Source organism: Pocillopora verrucosa, chromosome 9 (assembly GCF_036669915.1).
Source record: "Pocillopora verrucosa isolate sample1 chromosome 9, ASM3666991v2, whole genome shotgun sequence".
Lineage (NCBI taxonomy): Eukaryota > Metazoa > Cnidaria > Anthozoa > Scleractinia > Pocilloporidae > Pocillopora > Pocillopora verrucosa.
In genome coordinates, this window is record NC_089320.1 from 566,058 (window position 1) to 593,865 (window position 27,808).

The following is a 27,808-nucleotide window of genomic DNA, read 5'->3' on the forward strand; positions in this document are numbered from 1 at the left end:
GGGAGGCAGTTCCAGTCCACTATAGTTTTTGGAAAAAACGAGAATTTAAAAACGTGTTTATTTGCATACGGCACGCGAAATTTAAATTGATGGCTTCCCCTCGTGCGGCTCTCAAAGTGTTGAATTAAATATTCTCAGCCATCTATATCAATAAGACCATGAGTTAGTTTGTACATAAGTGACTGCCTTCTCGTTTCCAGCGTGGCCCACCCTAAGTCTTTGATCATGTCCGTAACACTCGCATGTCTATTACAATTCTGTGGGCAGAACTGAGCTGCTTTACGTCGAACGCTTTCCAGAGCACTGATGTCTTTCTTTAAAAACGTCGAAAACAGGTCCCAAGTCACACTTGTTTATTCCAGCTTCGGTCGCACCAGGGATGGATATGCAATTTCCTTTACATTCTTTGGACAATTTCAAAGGTTGCGTTGTATTGTACCCGGCGATGTGTTTGCTTTAGTTGCTGTCATGGAAACATGGGCTCACCACTTGAGCTTGTTACTGATGGTAACCCCTAGGTATGGGAAGCTACCAACTCTACACCACAGATGACGTATTTTCTCTGGGGTGGATTGTCCTTATCTGAGATGGTAGAAATTTTGCATTTGAAAGGATTAAACGCCATTTGTCAATGATGCTGCCAGGATTCCAGCCTGCGTAGGTAAGATTAGAGAAGGTCACAGTCCGCATCGCTAGCGACAATGCCATAAAGTAAAGCATCGTCTGCAAAGAGCCTAACTGATGATTGCACGTTGTCTGGTAAGTCGTTTAAATATAATGAAAAGAGCAATGGGCCGAGGAATGTACCCTAGGGTACGCCAGAAGTCACCGGCCTCCTTCCACCTGTGGGGAACACTACCACTCTCTATAGAGTCTTGAAAGATGTCGGTTAGTATTGGAGCAATGTCTGCGGCATAAGTTTTGAGAAACCGGGTGGAATTTGGGCCATAGGCCTTATTAGGGTTTAATGAAGACAGCTGTTTTAAGACTCCTTGTTCTAAGATAATTAAAGGACCCAAGCCAGGTGTAGAATCAGAGCCCATTTCTGGAATGTTTTCAAGGTCCTCCTTAGTAAACACACTTGAAAATTGGCTATTTAAAATTTCTGATTTAAGACCACCATCACATATAACTTTGTCGTCGACTTCAAAGTCTGCTATCCCTGTATTTTTTTGTTCAAGCCGTTCTGTGCAGGACCAAAATCGTTTTGGGTTGTCTTTGATTGCCTCACAAAGGTGGCCGCTGATATACTTCTCCCTTGCAGACTTTAGATTTTTGTGCATGCGTTTCCTGACGACAAAAAACTTGTTCCAGTGATGTACAGATCCTGTTTTCTTTGCCTTGTTATATAGTCTTTGTTTCTCCCTGGATTGTCGTTGAAGCGAGCGACTGAACCAAGGGGCCTTAGTGGCTTCTCTTCGTTAAAATCTAACCATATGGTTATCAATAGTACACCCAAAGTTACTAGTAAAGCAGGAGCGAAAAATCGCGTGACAGCCATTATACTAATCAATCATATACTGAAATTATGTGAAATATAAGTTTAAGCTTATTTTCATTTTCAGTAATTGATTGTTAAGCTACTGAACGTTCACCAGCTCGATGAAAACGGTTTCATCCCAAATATCATTTACTTACTAATATTGCGGCAAGATGATGATGGTATAAATTTATTCGCTAACAAGCGAAAATGGGCAAACATAACAAAATGATTATTACCGGAATAAGTTGCGCTGAGTCTAGTAGACGAGACTACAGAAATAATTTCTTCCTTTGTTGAACGTCGAGTGGAGATGGGGCGAATATCTCGTTAACGCGATCGTTCTGACGAATTTCGCGCCAAATTCGAGTTGGAGGTTGTGACGTAAGACCCCACATAGACTGTTTCATTTCAAGCTTTACTTGTCCATTTCACTTATGTGTTTTTTGCGGTTACAGCGTAAACCAGCTGTTGTAATACTAAACCATTTCGGTTTTTTACTAAACCATTTGTCGTCAGGCTAAAGCATTTGGGGTCACGCTAAACCATTTGTCGTCACGTTAAACCATTTGTCATCACGCTAAACCGTTTGTCGTCACGCTAAACCATTAGTCGTCACGCTAAACCATTTGGGGTCACACTAAACCATTTCACTCTACGGTGAGTAGATTGATGCGATACTATACCGTTGCGGCTTACAATTAACAATTTGCCGATAACTTAAGCCATTTCACACTACTCTGAACCGTTTGTGTCAAGTCACCGAACTAAAGTACAATTAGCTGAACCGTTTGTCGTTTCGACACTGAACCATTTCAGTTAACACTTGGCCAATCGTGTTTTTATTGAATCAGTTCAACAAGGGTGGCTACACAGTTTCCGGATTGTATAAACCATCTTTTGTTTGAATATTTCATTTCATCAAAGGCGACTTGTCCATTTGTATTTCAAATAAATCTCTTGAGATAAGATAAATGGTTCTCCGAAAGAACCATTGAACCATTACTGTTTATTACAAACCATTTATTATGCCTGTATTTTTGGCGGTGACGGTCTGTGGACGGTTCCCTTTATCGTCAGTTTGCACGCGAGTGCATCGCGTCATGGTCGGCGTGCTCGGGCGTGTGTGGCAAACTCATCTCCCGGAATGATCACGCGAATCACTTGTCACCTGGAAGCTTAAGTTACTTTTTGTAAAGGAATAAAGTTGATTGATAACTGGTTTTAGGCCGCGTGTCAACCCATTTAATGACATATCTTCTATCTCCAAACCGATCTGAGAGTGAGAAAAGAGGTCATTAATAAGTTATCAAAATGGACTTGATTTGCTCAAAGTCGTGACTTTGCTTGGAAGTGTGCCCAGCTGAAAAACAAAATTTATTTATGATGAATGGCAACGAAGCTAAGGATGTACTCGGTGACTCACGGAATTGTTACCGTGCCCGTGGGCAGAGATAGGAAAATACATACCGCGCTAAAAACCAATCAGACTGCAAGATTCGTTACCGCGCCCTCTGAGAAAAAAAAAAAGTGTAGAATTACGTCTGAAATTCAGACACTACTTTCAGTCAGCCTTAAATCTTCAGTCAAACAAAACTAAGAAAGTAAATCAGGTCTTGAAAACACATTTACCTCAGTCAAGCTAACTTCTGTTAAAAACTTTTATAAAATCCAGAAAACTCAAAGTAAATTGTAGTTTCACCGTTCACATTTTTCACCTTCTTGCTGTTCTGAAAGCACATTTATTGAAATGTCGAAATATCCTTTAGTCTTGATGAAAACTCAGAAGCTTATTTCAACGGCATCAAAGTTCACTTGTAGAAGTCCCTTACATCAGGGATTTTTAAATGAATCAATGCAAGAGGAAGCAATCTTCTTGATTCATTCGGATCCACCGCGCTATCACCGATCGCCAGATTTAAGAGCGGAGTTCAACTCAAAATTTTTTCAGAATATGTTATCCATGTCTTCCTTGAGGGAAAACAATTACCATTACTTATCCAGTGCTTCCCATAAAAGATTATGGCTCGATCTTTCATTCTTGAAAGCTTTCGATGCCCTTTCAAAATCAGGAATGGGTTTTTATGAAGGAAAACACTGCTTCAACCTTCAGGGATTGCCCTGATCATGCATGAGCAAAGAAATATAGTCGGTCGATAGTCGACCGATATATCGGCCGATGTATCGGCCGATATGTCGACCGAGGCCACCTATAGCACACATGATTGATGTGCACAATTAATATGATCATACAGTTATTTTTTAACTCTTCAATTGATCAATGTGTATCCTCTCCTGACCAAATGGACCGATCCATTATCTAGTTTTTTTGTCTCCTTACTTTGTAGAGCTTATGACATCCTTTGAGAGATGTTACACCCCATCTCCAAAGGCTGTGGAGGTTGAGCATGTGTTTGCTGTAAAGGAGTGGATGTCATCCTTTTCAACCACACTTCACAACATTTCAAACCCACATGCTTTTTAATTTACAAAAGCTCCATCTGGAAAAGTTGTCATGCAATACAAGAACTGGGGAAGTGATAAACAGGAAAACTGGAAACCTGTTAGCCCCGATCCAGAGCAGTGGTTAACCATAGTGAAAGTAAGTGGAGCAGGTAATTTAGTGTTAACAACTGGGTTGAAAACGTAAATTAGCCACCGTAAAGGTTAGCTTTTTTACCCTTTACGGTGGCTAATTTACGTTTGCAACCCAGTTGTTAACACTAAATTACCTGCTATACTCTCCCACCGACGCAGCACCACAGTTTCTTTAGAAACTTACCCCTTTAGTCATTTGAAAGTAAGTGGAATCTGCTGTTCAATGAAGAATGAGTAAAAACAAAAAAATCCTAGCAATACTTTCAATTAAGTACACTCTTTTCATAAATACCTGTCTTGTTCAGTTTTTGTGCAATGATTTTACATTTTGTTACTGACATCATACAAGGCACACTAATAATTAAAAATAATGGCATGTAGAAAAGTCACAAACATTGTTGCTGCTTAATTATTGTAAGTTAATGCAGCTTATCTATGGTCTGTAGTCATGTCATTCAGTATTGTCTGATTCATGTCCTTTAAATTCAAAATTTCTAGAAGGAGTTTTTGTGCTACAGTTTTTTAAGCCTGCTAATCTCATTATTTATGTTAGGAAGATGCGAAAATTAATGTAAATGCCCCCCCCCCAGATTATTATGTTGTTCCAGATACAGAGAAGCTTGATCTTCAAAGGCTCAGAACAGACATTGTAAAGTATTACAGATCAAGATTGTTTCTGGAACAACATAAAGAAGACTGGGCATTACTACTTGACCCTGAAAATATTAGATGGCATCCACCAGAAAGGGCAATCTCTCGGCCATTGAAAGATATCATTACCAACGAGGAAAAAGAAAGGCTAAAACAATCAAAGGTTGATAGAAATGGTCTGGGTTTCCTGGGGTAAAACCTGAAGGGGTCCCTGAGGATGTGGACGATATGGTCAGAACTCAAGTTACTCCTGTGCGAGAGGTGATTTATGCTCAAAAGATACACAATGTATGCTCAATTCAAGCCTCCTGCTTATGTAAACTTGGTTATTTTCCTTGAAGTACATATGCCCACCAAACCTTTCCATCATTTGTTTTAATCAGTCGTGTCAGCCACAGCTGAATTTTCTTGATGTGACTAAACACACACTTGCCTATCCAAAAACTTAAACATTATTATCTTTTGAACTGAATAGTCATGCTGATAAATTGACTTTACAATTTGTTTACATGCAGGTGTATAATGGAGCCTATAGAAGGCCGACTGCTGAAGTTACTCAGGTGGATAACTTTGAAGGAATTCTACCAGGTAGCATTGTTGTGGTTAATCTTGACAGCAACTACAAACCTCCCCATCTGGCCAAAGTAAGAGAGATCACTAACTCCTTCTTCACTGTGCAGTGGCTTAAGGGTAGCTACAAAGGAAAGTGGGTATCATGGCCTGGATGGACTTCCACCCAAATTCCTAAAGAAATTGTGATTTATTTTGATATTGAGTTAGATGAGAACGATAGACTTAGAAAGGAGTCTGCACAATACTTAAGAAGGAGGTACAAAGAGTTAAAAAAAGGTAAAATGCATGTTCATGCTTATATGTAGATATAGACTTTCCATTAAAACTTCAATCTATAGGTCTGCTTATTTCTTGATGACACAGTACTGTGGTAAACTGTAAGATATTTAAGGTCATTTTAGTACCAACATGTGTGAGATGGCAATTTTTGGACATGCCTATAATTACTGAGTTGATAAAGTGTTACGTACTGGTATTCAATTATTTTGGTCAGACATAAAAGACTGAACATTTCTGTAGATACCAACATTCGAGTAATGAACATGTTTAATAATGTTAGAATTTGCTTGGTCATGTTTGATCCAGACATGTCTATGGAAATTTCCATAGACTTTCTATTAAAATGGCAAAATAGAAGTTGTTCAGTTATCTTTGATCTAGCCATGTGCATAGAAATTCCATAGATCTTCCAGTAACATGGAAAAATGTGAGATGTTCAGTTACAATCAATCCAGACATGTGTCTGGAAATTTCCATAGATCTTCTATGAACATGGCAAAATGAAAGATGTTCAGTTATAATTGATCCAGGCATGTGTATGGAAATTTTCATCAGTCATAATTGATCTAGGCGTGTGCATAGATATTTCCATAGATCTTCCAGTAAGATGGAGAAATGTAAGATGTTCAGTTGCAATCTCACCAGATATGTTAATAAGAATTTCTATAGATCTTCTATTAACATGGCAAAATGAAAGATGTCCAGTTATAATTATCCAGACATGTGCATGGAAATTTCCGTAGATCCTCCATTAACATGATAAAATGTAAGACGTTCAGTAATAATTGATCCAGACATGTGCATAGAAATTTCCATAGATCTTCCAGTAACATGGAAAAATATGAGATATTCAGTACAAATTAATCCAGACAAGTGTAAGGAAATTTCCATAGATCTTCTATTGACATGTCAAAATGAAAGATGTTCAGTTATAATTGATCCAGGCACGTGTTTGGAAATTTCCATAGATTTTCTATTAAAATGGCAAAATGTAAGATGTTCAGTTATAATTGATCCAGGCGTGTGCATAAAATGTTCCATAGATTTTCCAGTAAAATGGAAAAATGTGAGATGTTCAGGTGCAACCGCTCTACACATGTTTATGGAAATTTCCATAGATCTTCCATTAACGTGGCAAAATGGAAGATCTTCAGTTATAATTGATCTAGATATGTACACGGAAATTTCCAAAGATCTTCTATTGACATGGGCAAAATGTGAGATTTTCAGTGACAGTTGATCCACACGTGTGCATAGAAATTTCCATAGATCTTCCAGTAATGTGGGAAAATGCGAGATGTAAAATGTAACATGTTTAGTTATAATTGATCCAGGCACGTGTTTGAGAATTTCCATCGATTTTCTATTAAAATGGCAAAATGTAAGATTTTCAGTTATAATTGATCCAGGCGTGTGCATAAAATGTTCCATAGATTTTCCAGTAACATGGAGAAATGTGAGATGTTCAGTTGCAATCGCTCTACGCATGTTTATGGAAATTTCCATAGATCTTCCATTAACATGGCAAAATGGAAGATATTTAGTTATAATTGATCCAGACATGTGTATGGAAATTTCCATGTACCTTCTATTAACATGCATGGCAAAATGAAAGATGTTTAGTTACCATTTGATCCACGCGTGTGCATGGAAATTTCTATAGATCTTTCGGTAACATGGAAAAATGTAAGATGTCCAGTTACAGTCGATCCAGACATGTGTATGGAAATTTCCATAGATCTTCTATTAACACGGCAAAATAAAAGATGTTTAGTTACAATTGATCCATACATGTGCATGGAAATTTCCACAGAACTGCTATTGACATGGCAAGATAAGAGATGTTCAGTTACAGTTGATCTAGACACGTGCATAGTAATTTCCATAGATCTTCCAGTAACGTGGAAAAATGCAAGATGTTTCGTAATAATCGATCCAGACATGTGTATCGAAATTTCCGTAGATCTTCTCTTAATATGGCAAAATAAAAGATGTTCAGTTATAATTGACCCAGAAATGTGCATGGAAATTTCCGAAGATCTTCTACTGACACGATAATATGTAAGATGTTTTATACATATATATATATATATATATGTACATGTGTTTCTCTATCCCTGTATATTTCTCGAAAAATAATTCCTTTCTGTGTTGTAAAAATTGTCGGAATCAATTCAACTGTGAAGCGGTTGTTTATGGCTATTAAAACTTTTTTTCTTCAATATTGTTAAGTGACCTGGTCAAGAATATATATATATATATATATATGTACATGTGTTTCTCTATCCCTGTATATTTCTCGAAAAATAATTCCTTTCTGTGTTGTAAAAATTGTCGGAATCAATTCAACTGTGAAGCGGTTGTTTATGGCTATTAAAACGTTTTTTCTTCAATATTGTTAAGTGACCTGGTCAAGAATATATAATGTATAGTGCATGTTACCCAGCTAATAATATACATGGAAAAATTACTCAGTTCTGATTGGTTAAGATAAATGCAGTTTTCAGGTAATTCAGTGCAGAAGAGAGTTAGTTCAGTGCAGAAGAGGGTTAATTCAGTGCAAAGAAAGTAACAAATCAGACATTCTGATTGGTCAATAATCAAAGAAACTCATAGATAGCCAATCAAATGCGAGCCTTGGACGGCGCAACAAAATTTGAAAAATTGGGAGCGAAACAATGGCCGGCGTTTTAAGTAGGTTTTCTTTCGCCAAGGAAATCGAAAATTACGATCCGACCCAGCTTAACGCTTTGCTCGAGCGATCCAACGCCGAAATTAAAAACAGTCATAGTTAAACCTCGGAAACGACGATTCCATTTCATCGAAAGTGCTTCGGACACAGACTGAACAATTCCTTGAACTGTTTAGTCGGACTTTGAACTTTCTTGCACCTTAAAGATGTGAAGATATCATTGCCTATTATTGTTTTGATCCTACGCGGTTGTTTTGACCGAACGCACGGTTTGAATAAATTATATTTTGCACTTGATGCGCGCACTTTGCTTATATTTAATTATGATAAGCCATCTCGTATTTTTATGTATTTTATTAACACGTAATCACATGATTTTTCTCGTGCAATTTGGAATAAACAAGCACTTGTTAATTTTTTCACAAGACCACAAATTGCACTCGCCCTACGGGCTCGTGCAATTTTTTTAGTCTTTAAAAAAATTTACTCGTGCTTATTTATTCCAAATTGCACTCGAAATCATGTGATTACCTATACATATACTGAAGTGGCAAAGAACCTTCTTTCAGATTGTGTTTTTCACCAAATTTTCCTTACTTCAGAAAATCTGCACTTATGTGTTTAAAGAAGGAACATTTTTAGTTCGGTGTGGCGGCGTTGCTCAGTTGATCATGCCTTTAATAAAAAGAATCCCACTTTGTGGTATTCAGGTAATAGAGGTCCGTCCATTGCGCGTTGTTATGGCTCCTTGTTCCATAGACCGTCGCTGGCGCAACGATTAGACGACCCTTTTAGTCCGTGTCTGTGCGAAATCACATTTGTCCCACTGGCAAAAAATTCCATAATTGCTATACATGTTATTGTAAACTTTGCGACTGTCTAAGCAAGGATCCTTCAGAATTTTAGACAAGCAATGAAGCGATAATTCACCATATGTAAATTTTGTCGTCTAACTTGATGTATTGAGTTACTTTTCTAAATCGTAAACAGATTTAAAGAAAATTACCGTGTAGGTTTTTCCGCCGTCAAGTTTTCATGCGTCAGTGCTGCGTTCGTACAAACTTGTTTTTATAATGTGGCAATCGCAGAGTTTCCTTGACTCTCGTTTCTCAAACATGACGTTAATTCAAAGAGAGACAATGTTGCAATGATTTTCAAACGGATCTTACAGGTCAGTTGCATTACAACGACACTCGTGTCTGTACTTGAAAGGACAAACCGTTGTGTACTCACCGCTCAACCACTTCCTCTTATCCTTAATTGATTAATATTTTATTCCTTAGTCTCTTGGAGTCTCGAAACCGAAAAGATCTCCAAGGCATAATGGCTGTCGAAGAACGCTTTTCACTTTCACATTCAAATTCCTAATTAGACAAGATTGATATCTGCATAACACGTACAATAACACTTCCTCTCTTGGATCTTGTGTTTTACAGACACTAGCTCCATAAATATTATAAATGGGAACAAGATATGAAAACTTACCAGTCTAGCTCCTATGAGTAGCTCTTTGTTGATCTAAAAAAGGAAATTCCGTCGGCGATCCAAACTGATCAGATGAAATGATGATAGGCTCCTGTCACAATCGATGAACCGAAGTGGCATATTAGCAAATACGATAACTTTTCTCCCGTATCTTTGTATGTGAAGTTTGCAAACAGTCTGCTTCGAGCCCACTTAGACAAGATGGATATCTGCATAACGCGTTCATAAACACTTCATCACTTGAACTTTGTGTTTTACAGACGCATGCTCCGTAAATACTATAAATGGGAACAAGATATGAAAACTTACCAGTCTAGCTCTTATGAGTAACTCTTTGTTGATATAAAAGAAGGAATTTCTGTTGCAGATCCAAACTGATCAGATGAAATTATACTATAAAAGTAATGAGATGCAAGACCCGAAGATGACGTGTATTTAAATATCTGGCATATTTATTTTGTGACAGATATCTATGATCTATGCAGTGGGTTGCAGGTTGTCATGGTGGGAGGGCCACACGGGAAACTATTTGGCTTGAGATAATAACGTACAGGACAAACGCAGCGAGTTCCCGACCTAACTCAGTCAACAAGTATTTTATCATATGGCCATCGCTTTTCAGTCCATTTTCTTCCTTTTTTCTTTCAGCTCGGCGAGCTCGCGCTTGTGCGGAAAGACTCGTCTCCCGCAATGATCACGCGAATTACTTGTCACCTGGAATTTGTGACTACGGAGCAAGGCTAAAATGACCAAGAAATATTTCGAGACAAAAGCTTGATTACCTCTTTGGGAGGGAAAATGTACTACCAGCTTAAACACAATAATTACAGGGCTATAAAACGTACAATTAATTTTTCAATAATCTTAATACTTGATATAACCACTAACTCTGCACCTAAAAATATCTGCAATCTTTTTATTTCTACACAAGACATACACCAGTATAATACCCGATCAGCATCTTCTTCTACCATATTAACTATTCTAGGCTTAATCATCATAAAAACTCTTTTTCTATCGTTGGGGCTAAAATTTGGAACAGTATTCCCGAAAGCTATCCCGAAAATTTTATTGTTATTTTGAGCACGTATCACTGACTTTGTCTTAAACTGAAATATTTCCTTATCTTTAAGATCATTGCAGAGCACTCATTGATGAAAAAGCTCTCATGAATCACATGATCAAGGTTGTATTTGCGACTGAATTTGAAAAGTTTTTAACTCATTTATATGCGCGCAGCGTAGTGAATGTGGCAAATTAATTGCGTGGAGATTTAATTGCGTAGACGGAAATGAAATTGAAATTAAATTGGCGTAGGCGGCAATAAAATTCAGTCTGGCTCGCAATGCATGCTGGATCCACGTTCTCTCATGGCTGCCATTTTTCCAGGAGTTCTACTACTAGCTGTTTTGCCGTCCTTTTGGGTGAGTAACAATTACTTTATTGTGCTTTAAATACCTGAGTTCTGAAGCATATAGCGCACAAATCAATCAAAGCGGCCTACACTCACACCAAAACCTTTATAGAGCTCCCAATTCGATCAGACTTGACGGTTGCTGCGTTCAATTGCTGTACAGGTATCTGGTGATTTCGCCAACGAGTGATTTCGCCAACGTCACGTTCGCCAACGTCTTTGGTCGCTTGGCCAACGCGATGAGTCGCTTGGCCAACGTCCTACTGGTCACTTCGCCAATGTATTAGTTTACTCTAAATAAAAATTTACCATTACTTCTTCTTGCTTCTGTGTGTTATTTACTTGACTAAGCTGACTTGATTTCCCCGTTCGAACTTAGTTTCCTTCCGTTATTTTGTTCGGACTTAGTTTCCTTCTCTTGTACGCGCAACTTAAAACACAGTGGGCCCACATAAATGCACGGCACGCCACGCGTCACCGGCGCTGTACGTTGCTGAATTTAACTTAGAGCAATAAAGTCGCGTGTGTGCAACCTTTTCCTTAAGTTCTTCTATAATGTTTATTTGTCGATAACAGAGATTTATATAATTACCTTTGAGACATCTAGAACAGAGATTTATATAAATACATTGTAGACTACTACTACTACTAATTCTAACTCCAGCGCATATTATAACTTCGATCAAGAGTATATAAGTATTACAAGGAACTCACGCTTGTATATTACCATATGAATAGACGCGTAAACTCATTGCGTTAAAACTTGTTAATTTTACCCTATTGTTCTAAATAAACCAATCCAATTGCTTGAAACTAACTGGTATGATATTTCGATCCTTCGAAGTGTATAAAACACACTGGCATGCGAAGAATGTTCATTTCAATCATACGATTACGACACTCTACGACTCATTCTCGGAAACCTTTATCTCGGAATACTATTAATATCAGGATGGCTACTGCGCAGATTTTAAACTGTATTGTTTGTCACGAACTGGTACGGCCTCGGCAGCAAGCGGTTCAGTGCGATGGATGTTTTCGCTGGAACCATCGAATGTGTAACACTGGTAAGTTATATTTACTTATATATACTCTGATACTCTAAAAAGTAGAGACCTGGGCCAGGATTATAAGTTGATGGAGGATCTAATTTCTCTTTTATACAACTGTTGTTGCTTATCTTACACCTAACAGAAGACATCTCCTAAAAGTAAAAAAAAACTCATTACTCTGACCAAAACTGAACCGTGACCAATGTTATTTAGTTTCTTCTATCATCTGACAGTGAACTTACTTAAAATGAACTTACTTAAAATCCATTATCATCTAAAATGCGGGTCGCGGGTTTTTAAATATCAAACTCTTTCCCCAGTGCGACGAACATTTGTTTTTCTCGGTTCCAGGTGTACGCAACCACTTACCCCACGTAATGCGCATGCTCTCCGTTACGAATTTTCAAAATGGCGGACAGGTCAAGGAGGGAAATTAAAAAAACAAAGCGATTTTGCAATGAATTCTCAACATACACCTTCGTTAGAAAGGCGAATCCACGGAAGAAAGATACAAAACTGTATGATACTGAGATCGATATGATATTAAATCGATACCGAGGGCCCGTTTAATTGCCTTCAGCCACAATTATTAGCTTTCTTGACAGCTTTCTGAAGGCAGAATACTTTCTTTCTGAAGACTTCTGATATGCGGCTATTGATTGTTACACCTCGTGTACCTGATTGCTCAAACACTTTGTTTACGATTGTTGAAAGGACCTACTCGTGGTTCTCCGTCTTCGTCTTGACATTGCTTTGAAATAGTATAGACTAGTAAGCTGAAACGAAAAATTAATCAGGGAAGTTTACGAAAAATCCAGCAAACAAGCTTTAAAAAGGCATTTATTTAGACTTCATACTTCAACGAACTTCACAAATCTTACTTTTTTATCTTGTAAGTAAACAATGGCAGATTAATTCCCAGAGTGCTTTCTGAGTTTCCCGATCCCTATCCTACTGCTTTCACGCTAGAGTTAATAGAGTTACTTGATCGGGAGGCAAACTCACAGCTATTACATTTAGGCTGGTCTCTGACAACAAACTGAAACGAATTCAACGACGTACAACAAGAAACATTCAGGCAAAACTATTCGCAAGTTGGGAGAAGTATGAGAACAACGAGAAAACCGCTGCTCAACTACTCAGGACGTGCTCGCGTTTGAATGGACCAGCGCGCTCTAACTGATCATGAACGAACTGAACTAGCGTGAAGTAAGCTGAGAATCAGAAGGTTTTGTAAATAGGTTTTGACTAAAGCATTTTTTTGAATCAGAAGGTTTTAGTAAATAAGTTTTGCATTGAAAATATTTTGTGAATCAGAGGGTTTTGTAATAGGTTTTGACTAAAACATTTTTTTGAATCAGAAGGTTTTGTAAATAAGTTTTGCATTGAAAATATTTTGTGAATCAGAAGGTTTTGTAAATAGGTTTTGACTAAAACATTTTTTTGAATCAGAAGGTTTTAGTAAATAAGTTTTGCATTGAAAATATTTTGTGAATCAGAGGGTTTTGTAAATAGGTTTTCCACTAAAATATTTTGCACTTGTAAATATTTATAAAAGTATGAATTGTAATTAAATTGTTGTTGATATTATACTTGTTATATTTTATTTCTGACTCGTTTTGAAGGCTGGAAAACAAACTCTGATTGTTTCTGAAAAATGTTAACTCGTTAATTCACATCGTTACGCATTTTTCAAGTAAAATTTTGAGTTATACAATTTTGGAACACATTTGGAAGCCATCGGAGTTTGTTATTCAACAGTTTTAAATTACTGCGATGTTAGTGCTCACAAGCCGGCTTTTTCTGGATCTGTCAAAAATATGCAAATTGTTTGGAAGTCAGCCAAGCGAAACTAGCATTAACTTAAAATTGTTCTGACCGAAGTATCAGCATTACATCCGAAGTATCAGTAAGCATACTTTTTACTAAGCTATTACTAAGTTATTATTAGATATTTGGCGTTGGCGAAGTGACCAGTGGGACGTTGGCCAAGCGACTCATCGCGTTGGCGAAGCAAACAAGGACGTTGGCGAACGTGACGTTGGCGAAATCACTCGTTGGCGAAATCACCGCAATTCGCTGTACAAACCGCTATCAAACTGGGAAATAATACCGCATCAAAATACGAAATAAAACCTCCTTCATAAATGGGTATCAGTCACATTATTTCATTTATAAACAACGTTACGAAGTTCATTAAGTCCAGTTTGTACTTCATTGCTGGTAAGCTTCGCTCGTTCATTTGTCAATCTCAGGGACATGCGAAGTCCAATGAATCTCAACACGAGACACAAGCGGAGGACTTGATGACAAACTCTGAAGATACTGATAATTATAATGACCAGACGAATGAGCAAATAGTGCAGGTAACTAATATGTCCAGGAAATTAATAGTCCAAACTCTTCTCTTAGTAAAACAAATCTCATTTGAGATTTTCATGGAGAACAAAAAATTAACTTAATGAAGATAAACAATACTTTGTCATCCTAACTGTCGCTGTTGCTAACATTTAATAATGCCATTTAGGCAAAGAAGTTTGCGGCTTTTCTGATCCTTACAAGACTTTTCTATTCCTCGGAAAGTTATTGTTGTTGATAGAAAATTATTGTTGTTGCTGTTAATCGCAAGTTCTTCTTGCGATCAAAGAGGACAAAGGAATTAGGACAATGACAGTAAAGAACTAAACATAATTTGTCATCCTCACTGTTGCTTTTGCTATAATTTAATAATGCCATTTAAGGCAAAGAAGTATGTGGGTTTTCTGATCCTCACAACACTTCTCTATTCCTGAAAATATTGTTGTTGATAGCAAGTAATTGTTGTTGTTGTTGGTCACAAGTTATTCTTGCGTTGAAAGAGCACAAAGACATTGAAGGTAGAGAACTAAATTTACAATTTATCATCTTCAATGTTAATTCAGCACTGTAATTTTTAACTTGAAAATTTCCAAAGAAAAAGCATTGCAAAAGCCCTAGTCCTCAAATTCAAGTACTTTCAAGGCCCCCTTTTTTATTTTTAAATTCAAGCATCTTCAAGGACTTTCAAGGCTTTACAAACCCTGATTAGGTAATGTATTTGCCTTTAACTGCAAGGAGAAGGGAATTTTTTATCTATTATTGGTACCGAGTTGTAGTTTGTTGCCAAATTTTCACCCAAGGGGAGTTGTCAGAAGTCGGTAGATTGAAGCAATATTACTGTGCGATAGTTCATATTGTTTTTAATAAAAAAATCTCTGAAACCACTGCAATTTTATATAGCTAGAGTGAGTGCTCTTGGTAGAGCATCAATTTTAGGAATTACGTATAAAAAAACTGTAACAAAACAATGGAGATGTTTCAGTATTTTGTATAAATGCAGGGTTCTTTTCCTTTGTATTGATCGTAAACAATGTCAAATAAGTCTAACTGCGGAGTTATTCATAAGCTATAACATGAGGTTCAATGTTCTTTCTTCAGTTTCTTGGATGATCTGTTCTTGTTAATATTTTGAATAAGAATTTTGAGTGGTGAAATAGGTACTTGATTAAAGTTGTTGATGTTGAAGTCTCCTAATATGATATCAATGGTATTTCTTTGAAGAATATTGTTGAGGTTGTCAACATATTGGGTAATGTTTGCATTGTTTTTTCTATATGCTAAAAGGAATCTTATCGTTCTGTTAGTGTTGGAGTCAAATACATTAAACATTAAACCATTGATAACTGAAACATAGTGGGTTTACAGTATATTGATATTGTCTTAAGTAAAAATAGCTAAACTGGAAAATTTATCAGAAGGGTGTTCTTGTCTATGCAGTTCATAAGGATGCAAAGTTTGTTTGATAGTATCATCAGAGTGGTGGAGTAAAAGCTGAGTTTCTGTTAGTGCTAAAATATCACATTTTGTGAGAGATGCATCATGCTTGATGTCAATACTATGTTTTGTTAGGGACAGTGCATTTAAGAGGTATACTTTAGGGTTTTGAAGATGTGCATCTGATGTGGAAGAACGTAAATTGGAGTAAGCATTTTCTTGCTGTCTCATTCTGTGGTATTCTGCTTCTACTCTCAGATTTGCTTGTATGTGTTTGTTTTCTATTTGTTCAATCACATGCAATCCTTGTAAAGAAGTTGCTTGGCTTAAGGCTACATAAATCTGCTTATAGTTGAGATGATTTTGCCTATTGAGGTCAAAGCTAGCTACAATCTCATTTAATGTCAATCCCTGAACTTTGTGTACAGTGCATGCCCATGCTAGTGTGATAGGGAATTGTAGTCTTTGTATCTCTGGTGAAGATGGTTTTCCTGGTCTAACCTTTATTCTAGCAAGTTTAGGTTGAATTGGCACAACTCCATTTTCTCTGGCATATTTATCTTTACACTTTTCTGTAGCTTTTATTCCAGCTTGAGAGTCCTCAAAGTTGATGTAAATAACAACTGGTTTTTGTGTGGTGTGATTTATGCCTATTTTTTTAATAGCACCAGGGTTTGAGCCAGGCCGCGCCATTGTGCCAATCCCGCACTGTAATTGAAATTGTCCCTTAAAAATACAGTCAAAGGGACAATTTGTCCCCTTCAAAATTTAGGGAAAAAACTCGAAAGGAAACACACACGAAGAGTTTTATCTCGGTACAGAAATTGCAAGCTAAAACAGAATGTGGAAAGTATATTTTCTTGCACGTTTAAAGTTCATTCTAAAGTCACGTTTCAGTCACACTTTACTGAACACGTATGTCTCATGCTCAACCAAGCATGGTGAACGCACGTGGCAATCTTTACTACGCTTTTCACAAACATGCAAACTCAAAAGTTCAAAAGCCGCCTTCACAATTACGTTTTTCGCTGCCCTCAATCATAATTACGATCACAAGCAACGAACCTTGAAACACAGAAACACACAAAACGGATTGAAATCCACCAATGACGAATCACAAACCATGACCTTTTGAACCTGTGAAAGTAAAATTTTGCGACAAAACCTAATCGTCAGTTGGCTTTTGAACTTCAAAATTCGCATGTTTGTGAAAAGCGCAGTAACATGTCACATCAAAACGTGTTCGAACATTAGAAAGCTTTTTCGCTCGGAATCGAAGCCAGAGTGAATCAGAGAAAAATGATACAGAAGAAGAACAGTGTATTAATCAGGAAGAAACGAATGAGGATCGAAGGAAACCGAAAAAAATCACGAACTTTCCTGAAAACTTGGTTGCGAGATCACACATGGTTGCGCTATGAAAAAGAGGCGATGTTCTGCTATTTTTGTCGGAAATCTAAGAAGACAAACCCCTTTGCAATGGCAGAAGGGTGTACAAATTTTAGAACCTCAACTCTGCAGCAACTCTTTTCTACAGCCCTTGATGATTGGGCTAGAACCAACTGAAGAATTAGTACATTTACGTTTACCAGTGATTAAGAAAGGAATTGAAGTTTACAAGGCGATGCCGGGACGAGATTCTGCTGTGTAATGTTTTGAGGTCTAAAGCATAGTCATTGATCCTCTGTTTAAATATGACGAGAAAAAGAAATTTGACATCAATAACATAACTTTTCTTTTTTGTATCACTTTTCTTGTGTTACAAGTCTTACAAGGATCAGGTAAAAAAATGTGTTTGTCGGCTTGCCTGTATGAATGTAAAAAAAGAAAATGTCGAATAAAAATTAATTTGTCTGTCCCCCTAAAAATGAAAATGTCCTCCAAAATTTTTGCTAAGGGGACAAATTGTCCCCCAGTGATCAAATACTAGCTCAAACCCTGTAGCACCCATTTGTTCATCAATAAGTCTATCATTTACATCTATGTTTGTAGTAAGCATCACTCGAGCATTTTCTTTTGCCAAGATTACAGAGTCAAGACCTCCTGTTTCTGATCTTCCCCCAGCTAATACTCTGTCAAGGTCTTGCTTCATAATAATAATAATAATAATAATAACAACTTTATTTATATCGCGTCTATATCACTAATTGCTCTAGGTGCTTAACAATATCACAAAATGTATTAAAAAACACTAAAAAATCTAACAACTACATATATAAGCATGGAAACTAAATAGAAATATATTTACAAATCAAAATAGGCTTGGCGAATTAAATATGTCTTTTAGTGTTTTTTGAAAGAATTCAAGGAATCAGCATTTCTTAAAGATGCGGGTATGCTGTTCCATAATTTAGGTCCTGCAATAGAAAATCTTTGATCACCATTAGACTTAAGCTTAGTTCTTGGGACTTGAAGTAACTTATTCGAACAAGAACGCAAAGAGCAGGAGCTGGTACAAAAGCTGAGCAAATTGGATATATAACTTGGTGAAAGTCCATTGATAGCCTTATATACTAACAATAAGATTTTATAAGTAATGCAGTATTCAACAGGCAACCAATGTAAATCTATTAAAATGGGAGTTATATGTTCATACTTCTTTGTGAACGTTACAATGCGCGCTGCCCTATTCTGAACTAGCTGTAGGCGGTTTAAGAGAGCTTTAGGTAATCCATGTAGAATTGCCTTACAATAGTCCAAGTTAGTGGTCACAAAAGCATGAATAATTGCTTCAGCAGATTCACGATCCAAATGTGTTCTAATCTTAATAATATTAGTTCGATGGAAATGACATGTTTTGCATATGATTATCTTTTTAATGTGGTCTTCCATATCAGTACTGGGATTGAGTATCACTCCAAGATTGCGAACAGAAGAGGATGGTTGAATAGTTTCACCCCCAACACGAACAAATTCCAATGAGGGACTGGGTTAATAACGTGAACTTAGTAGAAGCAGCTCGGTTTTTTCCTCATTAAGCTTCAGACCATTAACAATCATCCAATTGTTGATTTCCTGTACACATATTTCAATTCTAGATTTTACTGAGGAGAGAAGGTCATCACTACCTAATTTAAATGACACATAAAGCTGAGTGTCATCAGCATAGAGATGGTACATAAGATTGTGTCTCTTTATGATATCAGCCACTGGTGAAGTGTACAGAACATATAACAGAGGCCCAAGGACAGACCCCTGTGGTACACCACAATTAAGTTCACATAACGAAGATCTTGAGCATTCAATTTGAACAAATTGTGTACGAGATGATAGGTAGGATGCAAACCATTTCAGTACTGACCCTGTTATACCATAACATTGAGACAGCCTATCTAGTAGTATTTCATGAGACACAGTGTCAAATGCAGCAGATAAATCTAACATAAGTAGTACAATGGCTTCGTTTCTGTCAATTGCAAGCAGAATATCATCTTGCTTAGGAAAATTTGGTGGATATTGGTCTGTAGCCTTAAAAGTATAGAGATATGTTGTTAAATGGTCAGGGTGCTCATTATTATGCATGTCAACAGGTGCATTTTCAGCAAAGATATGCAATGCATGTGTTGGGTAACGGTATTTGTTGGGTTGACAAATCTTGACTGAATGCATTTAATATCACCTTTAGTGTGTGTTGCAGTTCTGAATTTATTTAGTAACTCTGTAAATGGTTGGTCATTTTTTGTCTCATAATTTCTGTTAACCCATCATTTGAAAAACTGACCAAGGATGGCTTAAGTTGTGAACATGATTTTTGAATTCATCAATTATAGGCCTCTTACAGATCAGTGGAAGTTGATATAAATCACCTACATCGATAATACTTAGGCTTGCAAACAGTTGGTTGTTTGGTGTGACAAATATTTCTTTCAGTCGTTGGTGGATATGCAGCAAAGTGGTGTTTGATACCATAGAGATTTCATCAATGATTATTAGTTTTAAATTTGATAGAGCCATTCTTATTTATGTTCTCTTTTGGTCCGATATTGGTGGAAGATTATCACCTGCTTCTTTAGGAATTGCTAAAGCAGTATGTATCGTGGTACCATTGATATTGATGGCAGCTACTCCTGTTGGAGCCATTAATAGCACAATCGGTTTTTAGGATTTGTAAATCCAAGCCTAAAGGTCTTTGCAGCAGTATGATATATTGCTTTAATAAGGTGGGATTTGCTTGCACCTGCACCTCTTGTTATAAACAAATGGATTAGCTGTACATGCACTGGTTTTAAGCTGTTCATGTTTTTAACCTTGTTTCTACATCACGATAGTACTATGTTGTATGCCTGGCATTGCTGAGTGTTTAAAGATCTCATGTTTTTGCCATTAGAAATGAAATGCTGTCAGATACTTTTTTCTACTCAATAATAAAGTGTGCAAAGAAAAAGTACTCTGGATTTGTAGCAAACCGCCCACTATAGTGCAACAGTTTGGCATTAAAGTATTTTACTGGTGATAATTTAGCATCTCTTTCAGCAGTGTAACCAAATTTACCTTAAGAAAATTGTACTGGAAATGCAATTTCTTCACATTGTTTATCAGTCATGAAAGACAGTGGATGTGTTTTCTCCGGTGGCTATATTGTAAATTTCTCTACCTGTAGAGTTATTGGAGTTATGTTCCTCAGTAACTATAGGGTAATCTGGAATGACTGACTGTAGACATGTCTCATTGGCAGGTGACCAATGCTCATTTAAAGGGTCTTCCTCTTCTTCTTCATTTTGGACTTCCATGTTGTTACCCCGTGCATTCACTATTATTTCTTACAAGATTTTTAAGAATCAGAACTGAATCAGACAGTATTCCTTCACTGTAATCACTTTTAAGATCTAAACTTACTTCAGTTCCACAAACATCAACAGTTTTTGGCAAATCGTCTGATGGTAAATACTTGTTTAAAGATGAATTTTCATATAATCTTTTGCCATACTGAATAACATTAGATAGGGTGTTTGAATTCCAATAACTACATGATTTTATTACGGAGTAGCGGAGTGAATAGACGGCCACAGCACAACTCACATTGAACTTTCTGGTTTCACAGGCATGACTCTGAAAAAGGGTACTATTTTGAATTTTATTAATGTTAACCCCTTTCAACTCAAATATATCATTGTTATGTATACTTTGAAAATAATGCACTAAGCTATTCAGTGATGATACTTCAAGCAGTGCACATGTACCTTGAGGATGGCTTCTACCATAAATATCCCTTGCATGAGCATTGAATATTTTCAAGCCCACATTACCTTTACAATAGATAGAAACTGCAGTACATCCTATTGTCAAGACAAAATTGTTGAAAATTTCAGATATAAGTGATTGAAAGGCTCTATCCAAGGAGGTACAGTACTGATATTCTTCTATTGTAGCGTCTTGATGAATAGTACCAGTGTTGCTCTCACTGTATTGAAGTTCATAGTCAGTCTTGAACACATTTAAAAGTGCGGGTAATTCTGTCTACTTTAAAAATTATTTTCTGGTTAGCTGAGACAAACTTGAATACAACTGATTTCCAATATTCATTGTTGACACGAGATCATTAGCAGAACTGATTCTTTGTTTGTTATTGAAAATCAAAGAGCATAAACTCACTGCAACACAGTGTTGTCCTGAATTTTGTCCAAATACCAACTCATTAGCTTGGCTATGTGGTGCCGTTATTGTTTTGCTAGGGTCAATGTACATTGGAGTTGGATCAGGGTTTTTCTCTATATCTGAACTCAGTTGAAATTTACAATAGTTTGAGACGTGTGTCTGACTTTTATAAAGACACGTGGGTCTATTACAAGAAAACATTGATAAATACCGACTTGCTCTATACTTCAATTTAATTATCCTTTGATGTACCCTCACAGAACAATTCAACAAATACTTCTCGTGTTGTGTAACTTCATTTAATCTTACCCTCTTCGCATTAAGCTTACAAACATTCTTTGTAACTCTTCTAACATTCACATAACAACGTAGCCACGAGGACTTCGGTATGCTTGGACGAATACGCTCATAAACAAATTCCTTCAGTTTTCTGCCCTTTCTTTTGAGACGTTTCAGAGTAGCTTCTGGTATTCTACTGGGTTCTCGATCACTTCTAAATACACGGTTGTGTTTTACATGTAAACATAATATGAGATAGCTCGTTTGATATAGGTTTCGCTTGATATTTCTCGATAAAAGGTCCACTCGCAAAGGATCGCTCACAAATTGATCTCTCGTAAAGTTCGCGGACCGACCCGTTCCCAAAACGCTCCACAAGTCTTAGTGTGGGTCTACCGCGAACGGTGTGTGACTTTGTATGTATATTGAGCGTAATAGCCATCGAATTCCTTTTGTGTACATCAAGCAAGGAATTGTCTACGAAGGCAGCCATTGCTTTAAAAAATGCGCTCTAGGGTTCATTCTACGCATACGCTTACTTTTCACGCATGCGTTTCGTGACTGAACGCAAAAAAAACAAAACAAAACAAAACAAAAAACAATGAAAACGAAGCCGAATTTATACCTCGGGCGTTTCCTTTGGAAAGCCCGAGTAATAACGATAAAAAACTAAATATACTTTGTCATCCTCACGGTTGCTGTTGCTATGATTTAAATACGCCACTTCCCGGGGGTACTCCCTTATTATAAGCTATATAGATGTGCTGCCCCCAACATTATGGTTTTTTAGCCGTTTTGGTCTGAAAACGGGTGTGGATTTTGGACATTTTGGTCTGAAATTGGATATTTTTTGCCTGCTTGTTTGAAATAGGGTATAGATCTTTGCCATTTTTAAGAGTCTGGTTTGAAATTGGGTAAGGAAAATCGCATATTTTGGTCTAAAATGGGTAAGCGTTTGAATAAGCGGGTGGCACACCCCACCACAAGTTGTTCTTGCGATCAAAGAGGACAAAAGCATTTTGTAAATGAAGGTAAAGAAGTAAATATACTCTGTCAATAATGCCACTTAAGGCAAAGAAGGTATGTGGGGTTTCTGATCCTCACAACACTCCTCCATTCCTCAGAATGTTATTGTTGTTCATCGCAAGTTGTTTTTGTCGTTGTTGTTCAACCATGAGAAAAGTTATGGGAGGGGCTCGACGTAAACTGAAGGATTTTAATAGTGGGCACTGTTGCAAGCGCCAATTTATAGCGCAATCCTTTTATGCATCACTGGCCCACTTGCTTTGTTCTACTACCCAGTCCTCTGTTGTTAAGAAACTAACCAGAGGTTCCAAGAATTTGTGAAACTGCAAGGAAAGCAAACAAATGGTGGTATGTTTCACTTCTGCTCACTTTCAGTGAAATGCATCACTCCAAAGCCCCAAAGAGTTAGTTCCCTGTGGGCATTACCGTATCCTTCCACCTAACCCGGCAATTAACCACCCCTACCCATTTTCAGCCCACAATTATGAAGATCCATGCACACGGCATACTTATATGAAGCTCATAGCAATGTATCACACAGCACACGTTCATGTATTTCAATAAAATTAGGCAAAACTGAAACAAACCATGAAGTGCAATTACACACAAAAACTCATTCTCATCCCTCAAATAATATGAATGAGTTGGCTGTCAGAGCCTTTTATTTGATAGCAGACGTTTATTCAACGAGTAAAGATGATGCTGACAAATTCGTATGATTATTTATGAATGTTATTACGAAATGTCAACCTTTTCGTTTCACAATTAAGAGATGACCGATCAAGTAATTCTTTTATTTTTCTATCTACATCATAGATAACTTTGCCTTATCTTTCAGTTCAAGGTTGCAGGGTGCTCCAGTTCGTCTCACTCAGGGAAGGGAAAGCTCTCGTAAATCAAGTGATCAAGAACATTTCAGTCGGAAGCCCAGACGTCTGTGAAATCGAATGTTACCTTGACAACCGCTGTTTGTCTTACAACCATGGTGACCAGAGTGGAGGAAGATCCTTGTGTGAGCTGAGCGATTCAGACCATAAGCAACATCCTAGTGATCTACAAGAACGGCTGGGATATATCTACCTGGTAACCGAGGTATTGTAAAAGTTACTTTGAGAGAACGACTATGAAGTGTCTCACTTTCCGTGGAACACATTTCAATGCTTAACCTTCCAGCTCCAGGAAATAATTAACATGTACGTAGCTTCTCCCCACAATATCAATACACTATCCAGCAAACAGGCAATGAGAAGACAAGGCCCGTATTATTATTAGATCATTAGTAGCACGCTCATTGTGGTCATTTCATGTGCACCTGTATATGTTCGACGCTTAAATATAAGCCGGTAATTTATACCTGCAACGTTCCAACAATATTTCGTCGCACAATAATGATGAAGAATCAAGTTTTTCACTCATTCATAAATTGCAGAAGAGCAATTATTCGGTTTTGTACAAGTTCATAATAACAAGGCAATTTACATTTGAGAAGCAGCAAGGTTTGTTGCACAACAAGTCGCCCTTAGCCTCAATCCTGTTAAAAGGCTTGGCAAGCAAGCGTGCAACTTTAAAATGGACTATTACAGAGACGCAGTTATCCGTTTTTCCACAGGTGCTTTTGATTAGTTCATGAGCCCGTGCGTATTTTCGTCGCTTAGATAATGCCTGGTGATATTTTAAGAGTATTTTGTGACAAGATAATGAAGGGATTCTTTCACTCATTGAAACATCGCAGAGAAACAGTTATCCGTTTTTCGACAGGTGCAGCCCTTGAAATAGAGAAAATGGATAACCTCGATTACCGTGCCATCTGACCAGTCATCATGAAGGAGATTTCCAGCAGACAACGATGTGTCCGATTTTAGGAAAGACTAGACACGAGTGACATGTCATCTGACATGATGTTGAAAGTAGCACATGGTAAGATTGATGTTCATACCCCCACCCCAAGAGAAAATCAAAGCTAAGAGACCTATACAGGCCCAGAAGAAAAAATCTGATTGAAGCACAATACTTCCCGCAAAACCAGGTTGCAAAGGACTTACGCACATGCTCATGACCATAGAACGCGCGTAATTAATGACAGTCAAAGACAATTTTATTTTGACCGTGTTGAGCAGAAGAGCTGGTCGTAGTTCTGTAAACTAGTACTAGAACGGAACAATTATTCATGGCTGCAAAGGACTGAGAAGGCGTGACCATCTAGGACGCACAGAAGTGTATATGTTCAAGTTGTTTCTTTTAAAATTGATAAAGTAAGAGATGTCTCGTTTGCAGTCGTTCGTTAGGTTTTCACGCAACACGTCCCCCAAGAGAACAGGGCGGGAGGGGGGGGGGGGGGCTAACATCGTGAAGCATTGCGTGACACTCCTTAGAACGACTGTGAAGGAGACTAGAGAAAGAGTAATTCTAGCCCGTGAGACCCTCGTTATTAACGCTTCGGGACGAGCATTTCTGCGCCCGCGAGAAAGTGTAAGGCCTCGTGCAACGCAAGCAGGCAAAAGACCTTGGCACTGATAGTGCCAGACCCCCGGTAAACCTCTTCCCGCGGGCAAAGAAATTCTGGTCCTGCAGCGCTTAACATAAGGGCTTGCCAACAGGTTAGAGTAGTTAATGAGCGTTGTTCTTTGAAGGAAAGTATTTGAATGCCTGGAAAGGAGTGCCATTCTTGAAGGATTGTCTTAGTCTCGCAACAGTGCAGAAGTTATTTTGGGAAGAGAAGCCTCAGACAGTCATCGAGCTTGGCGCATGGAAGGGTGGATCAGCCTTGTGGTCAGCATATATGCTGAAAATTTTATGTGTGAAGTCACATGTCTTTTCTATGGACATTGATCTTTCTCTTCTGGATCCAGTCGCCAAGGAATGCCCAGATGTAACTTTCATTGAAGGAAATTCGAATGAAATCGAAAAATACTTCCCTCCAGAATTGCTTCAGGTAAGAAAACATATTGCCAATTATCATCCATCAACTTGGGAATATCCGGTGATATTTCTCAGATGAGATTCGCTAATATTTAGATATATTTCTTATCTCCAATACGATCAAGTCTTCGTTATGAATTCAATTCACGATTAGAGAGGGTTTTTCTGTTGTTACAGAAGAAGGGACATATTTGTTTGTTTTTGAAGTCGTACCAAAAAAGATTTGACAGATGCCAAACAAAGGAACCTTCATTTGGTGCGAAAATATACTCGTAGATTTGTCCTTGGACATTATCTGTTCCTCGTAGCTCAAAGGTCTCCTCGAGCTTCGCTCTCGCAATACTGCTCGCGTCTGAGAACAGACGATATCCGAGCATACTTTCTGGCCAAACGGAGACTGTTGTTGATATTTTACTGAATTTGATCATCTATCTCTAATAAAGCTTAACTGTAAGAGAAACCGCAGTTGAGCCTAGGTAACTTTCACCCACAGACTCTCCCACATCCTTGGTTCATTACCGAAGACGTGCATATTAATATAGTTGGAGTACTGAAATACTTTGACAAATTTACGGAGCCTGGTGACTACATCTGTATAGAAGATACTAATCCATCAGCACCAAACCGGCCTGGCCAGGGACTAATCAAAGAGCTTGGGTATACTCCGTTTGGACATTCGAAACTTGATAAGTTAAAGGAATTTATGAAAACTCATTCAGAGAGATACCTTGTTGACCAACTATATACAGACCTCTTTGGGTGAGTAACGAGTTCACATATTAAAAATCAGCTTCAAATTAAAGGCAATAGCTACAAGAAAAACCTGGCGATAAGGGATCGATTATTATTTTTCACCTGAGGTGAGGGGGAGGGGGAGGGTCGGAGGATTTTGGTCTTAACGTGTTTTCTACATCCTACATTTCACATGGTGCAAAGCTTAACTAAGCTGTAAAACACGTGATAGATTTTTGGACCAAATCCTCAAACTGTTGCCTTCGTAATCCAGGTTCGGAAACGGAAATAAATTTCAAACGCTATTAGGGATGAAGACGGGTATGAAAAATGATGTTTGGTCTGAAAGACGAGCATGCAGGATCTGGAAAACCGGGTGGAACAACCTTTACTAAGAATTGCGAAGAGTATTTCCCCATCTCATTCATATTTTGGATCGATCTCATATCAATGACATTTTAGTCCCCGATAATTTTTCGCTATTTGAGAAACGATGAATTCTGTGACAACAATTATTCCACAGGTCGCTTATTTCCTTTGTCTCCGACCACCCACCCCCATCGGGAGCACTCGTTAAATCCCCCACCCCCCGGGGTTTCTTTCGCTTTGGGATAACATTTAAAAGAAATTTTTATTGGCTGTGAACAGACTAACAAAGATTCATATTTGATTATGAAAGTGGATTTTTTTGCTTTTGTATGGCAGGTATAATGTTACGTGGAACTCAAACGGTTTCCTCAAACGCGTTTAGAGGTCATTCATCGTGTCTCTCCTGGGTTTCAAGAAAGAATGATAGAAATCATTCAAAATAAGCTTGGTCAATTCATGGAATAAAAACTATTTTGAAACAAATTAGTAGTTAATGATTCACTTCGCAGCAACAGTCGCCTGCTATTGTATTGGCAGCTTCTGCTTCTAAGTATTTTGGTCGTGGAAAGATAAATTTATGGGCACCTTCAGATTAAGTGGTTTGTGACTTTTTAGCTCGAGAAAATTGCTCCTTGCCTGATTTCGTGGCTGAACAGATCAATAAACAGAAGTATTAAAATTATCTAGAGTGAAACTCGTTGAAAGTCTTGTGGGAGGAGGACGGGACAACCTTTGAAAATTCCTTTTACCCACGTGAACCAATTCTATCCTTTTAACGACTGTGAATACATGAAAATCATATCTGTAAACTGCGGTTTTTAAGAAATGAATATGAAAGTGATCTTCGTTGTGATGGTCACTACTTAAGCAGT

At 37.6% G+C, this 27,808-nt stretch overlaps 1 protein-coding gene, 2 long non-coding RNA genes and 1 pseudogene across 3 annotated transcripts; 3 read left to right on the top strand and 1 right to left on the bottom strand.

The window, feature by feature from the left end:
* LOC131788671 (uncharacterized) lies at positions 1-11,758 on the bottom strand. Its single transcript, XR_009340536.2, has 3 exons — positions 11,217-11,758; positions 9,759-10,036; positions 1-653 (listed from the first exon to the last, which is right to left on the bottom strand). It is a non-coding gene; the product is annotated as an uncharacterized lncRNA (long non-coding RNA).
* Positions 4,424-6,521, top strand: LOC131788670 (uncharacterized; annotated as a pseudogene).
* Positions 10,978-23,877, top strand: LOC136283241 (uncharacterized). The gene is made up of 3 exons (XR_010718666.1): positions 10,978-11,182; positions 14,480-14,590; positions 23,755-23,877. It is a non-coding gene; the product is annotated as an uncharacterized lncRNA (long non-coding RNA).
* Positions 23,870-27,618, top strand: LOC131788669 (rhamnosyl O-methyltransferase). Its single transcript, XM_059105760.2, has 5 exons — positions 23,870-24,008; positions 24,675-24,833; positions 25,547-25,848; positions 26,329-26,594; positions 27,273-27,618. The coding sequence occupies exons 2-5, from the start codon at positions 24,800-24,802 to the stop codon at positions 27,316-27,318; spliced, it is 648 nt and encodes a 215-aa protein (XP_058961743.1). The 5' UTR covers positions 23,870-24,008; positions 24,675-24,799; the 3' UTR covers positions 27,319-27,618.
* The last annotated feature ends 190 nt before the right edge of the window (positions 27,619-27,808 follow it).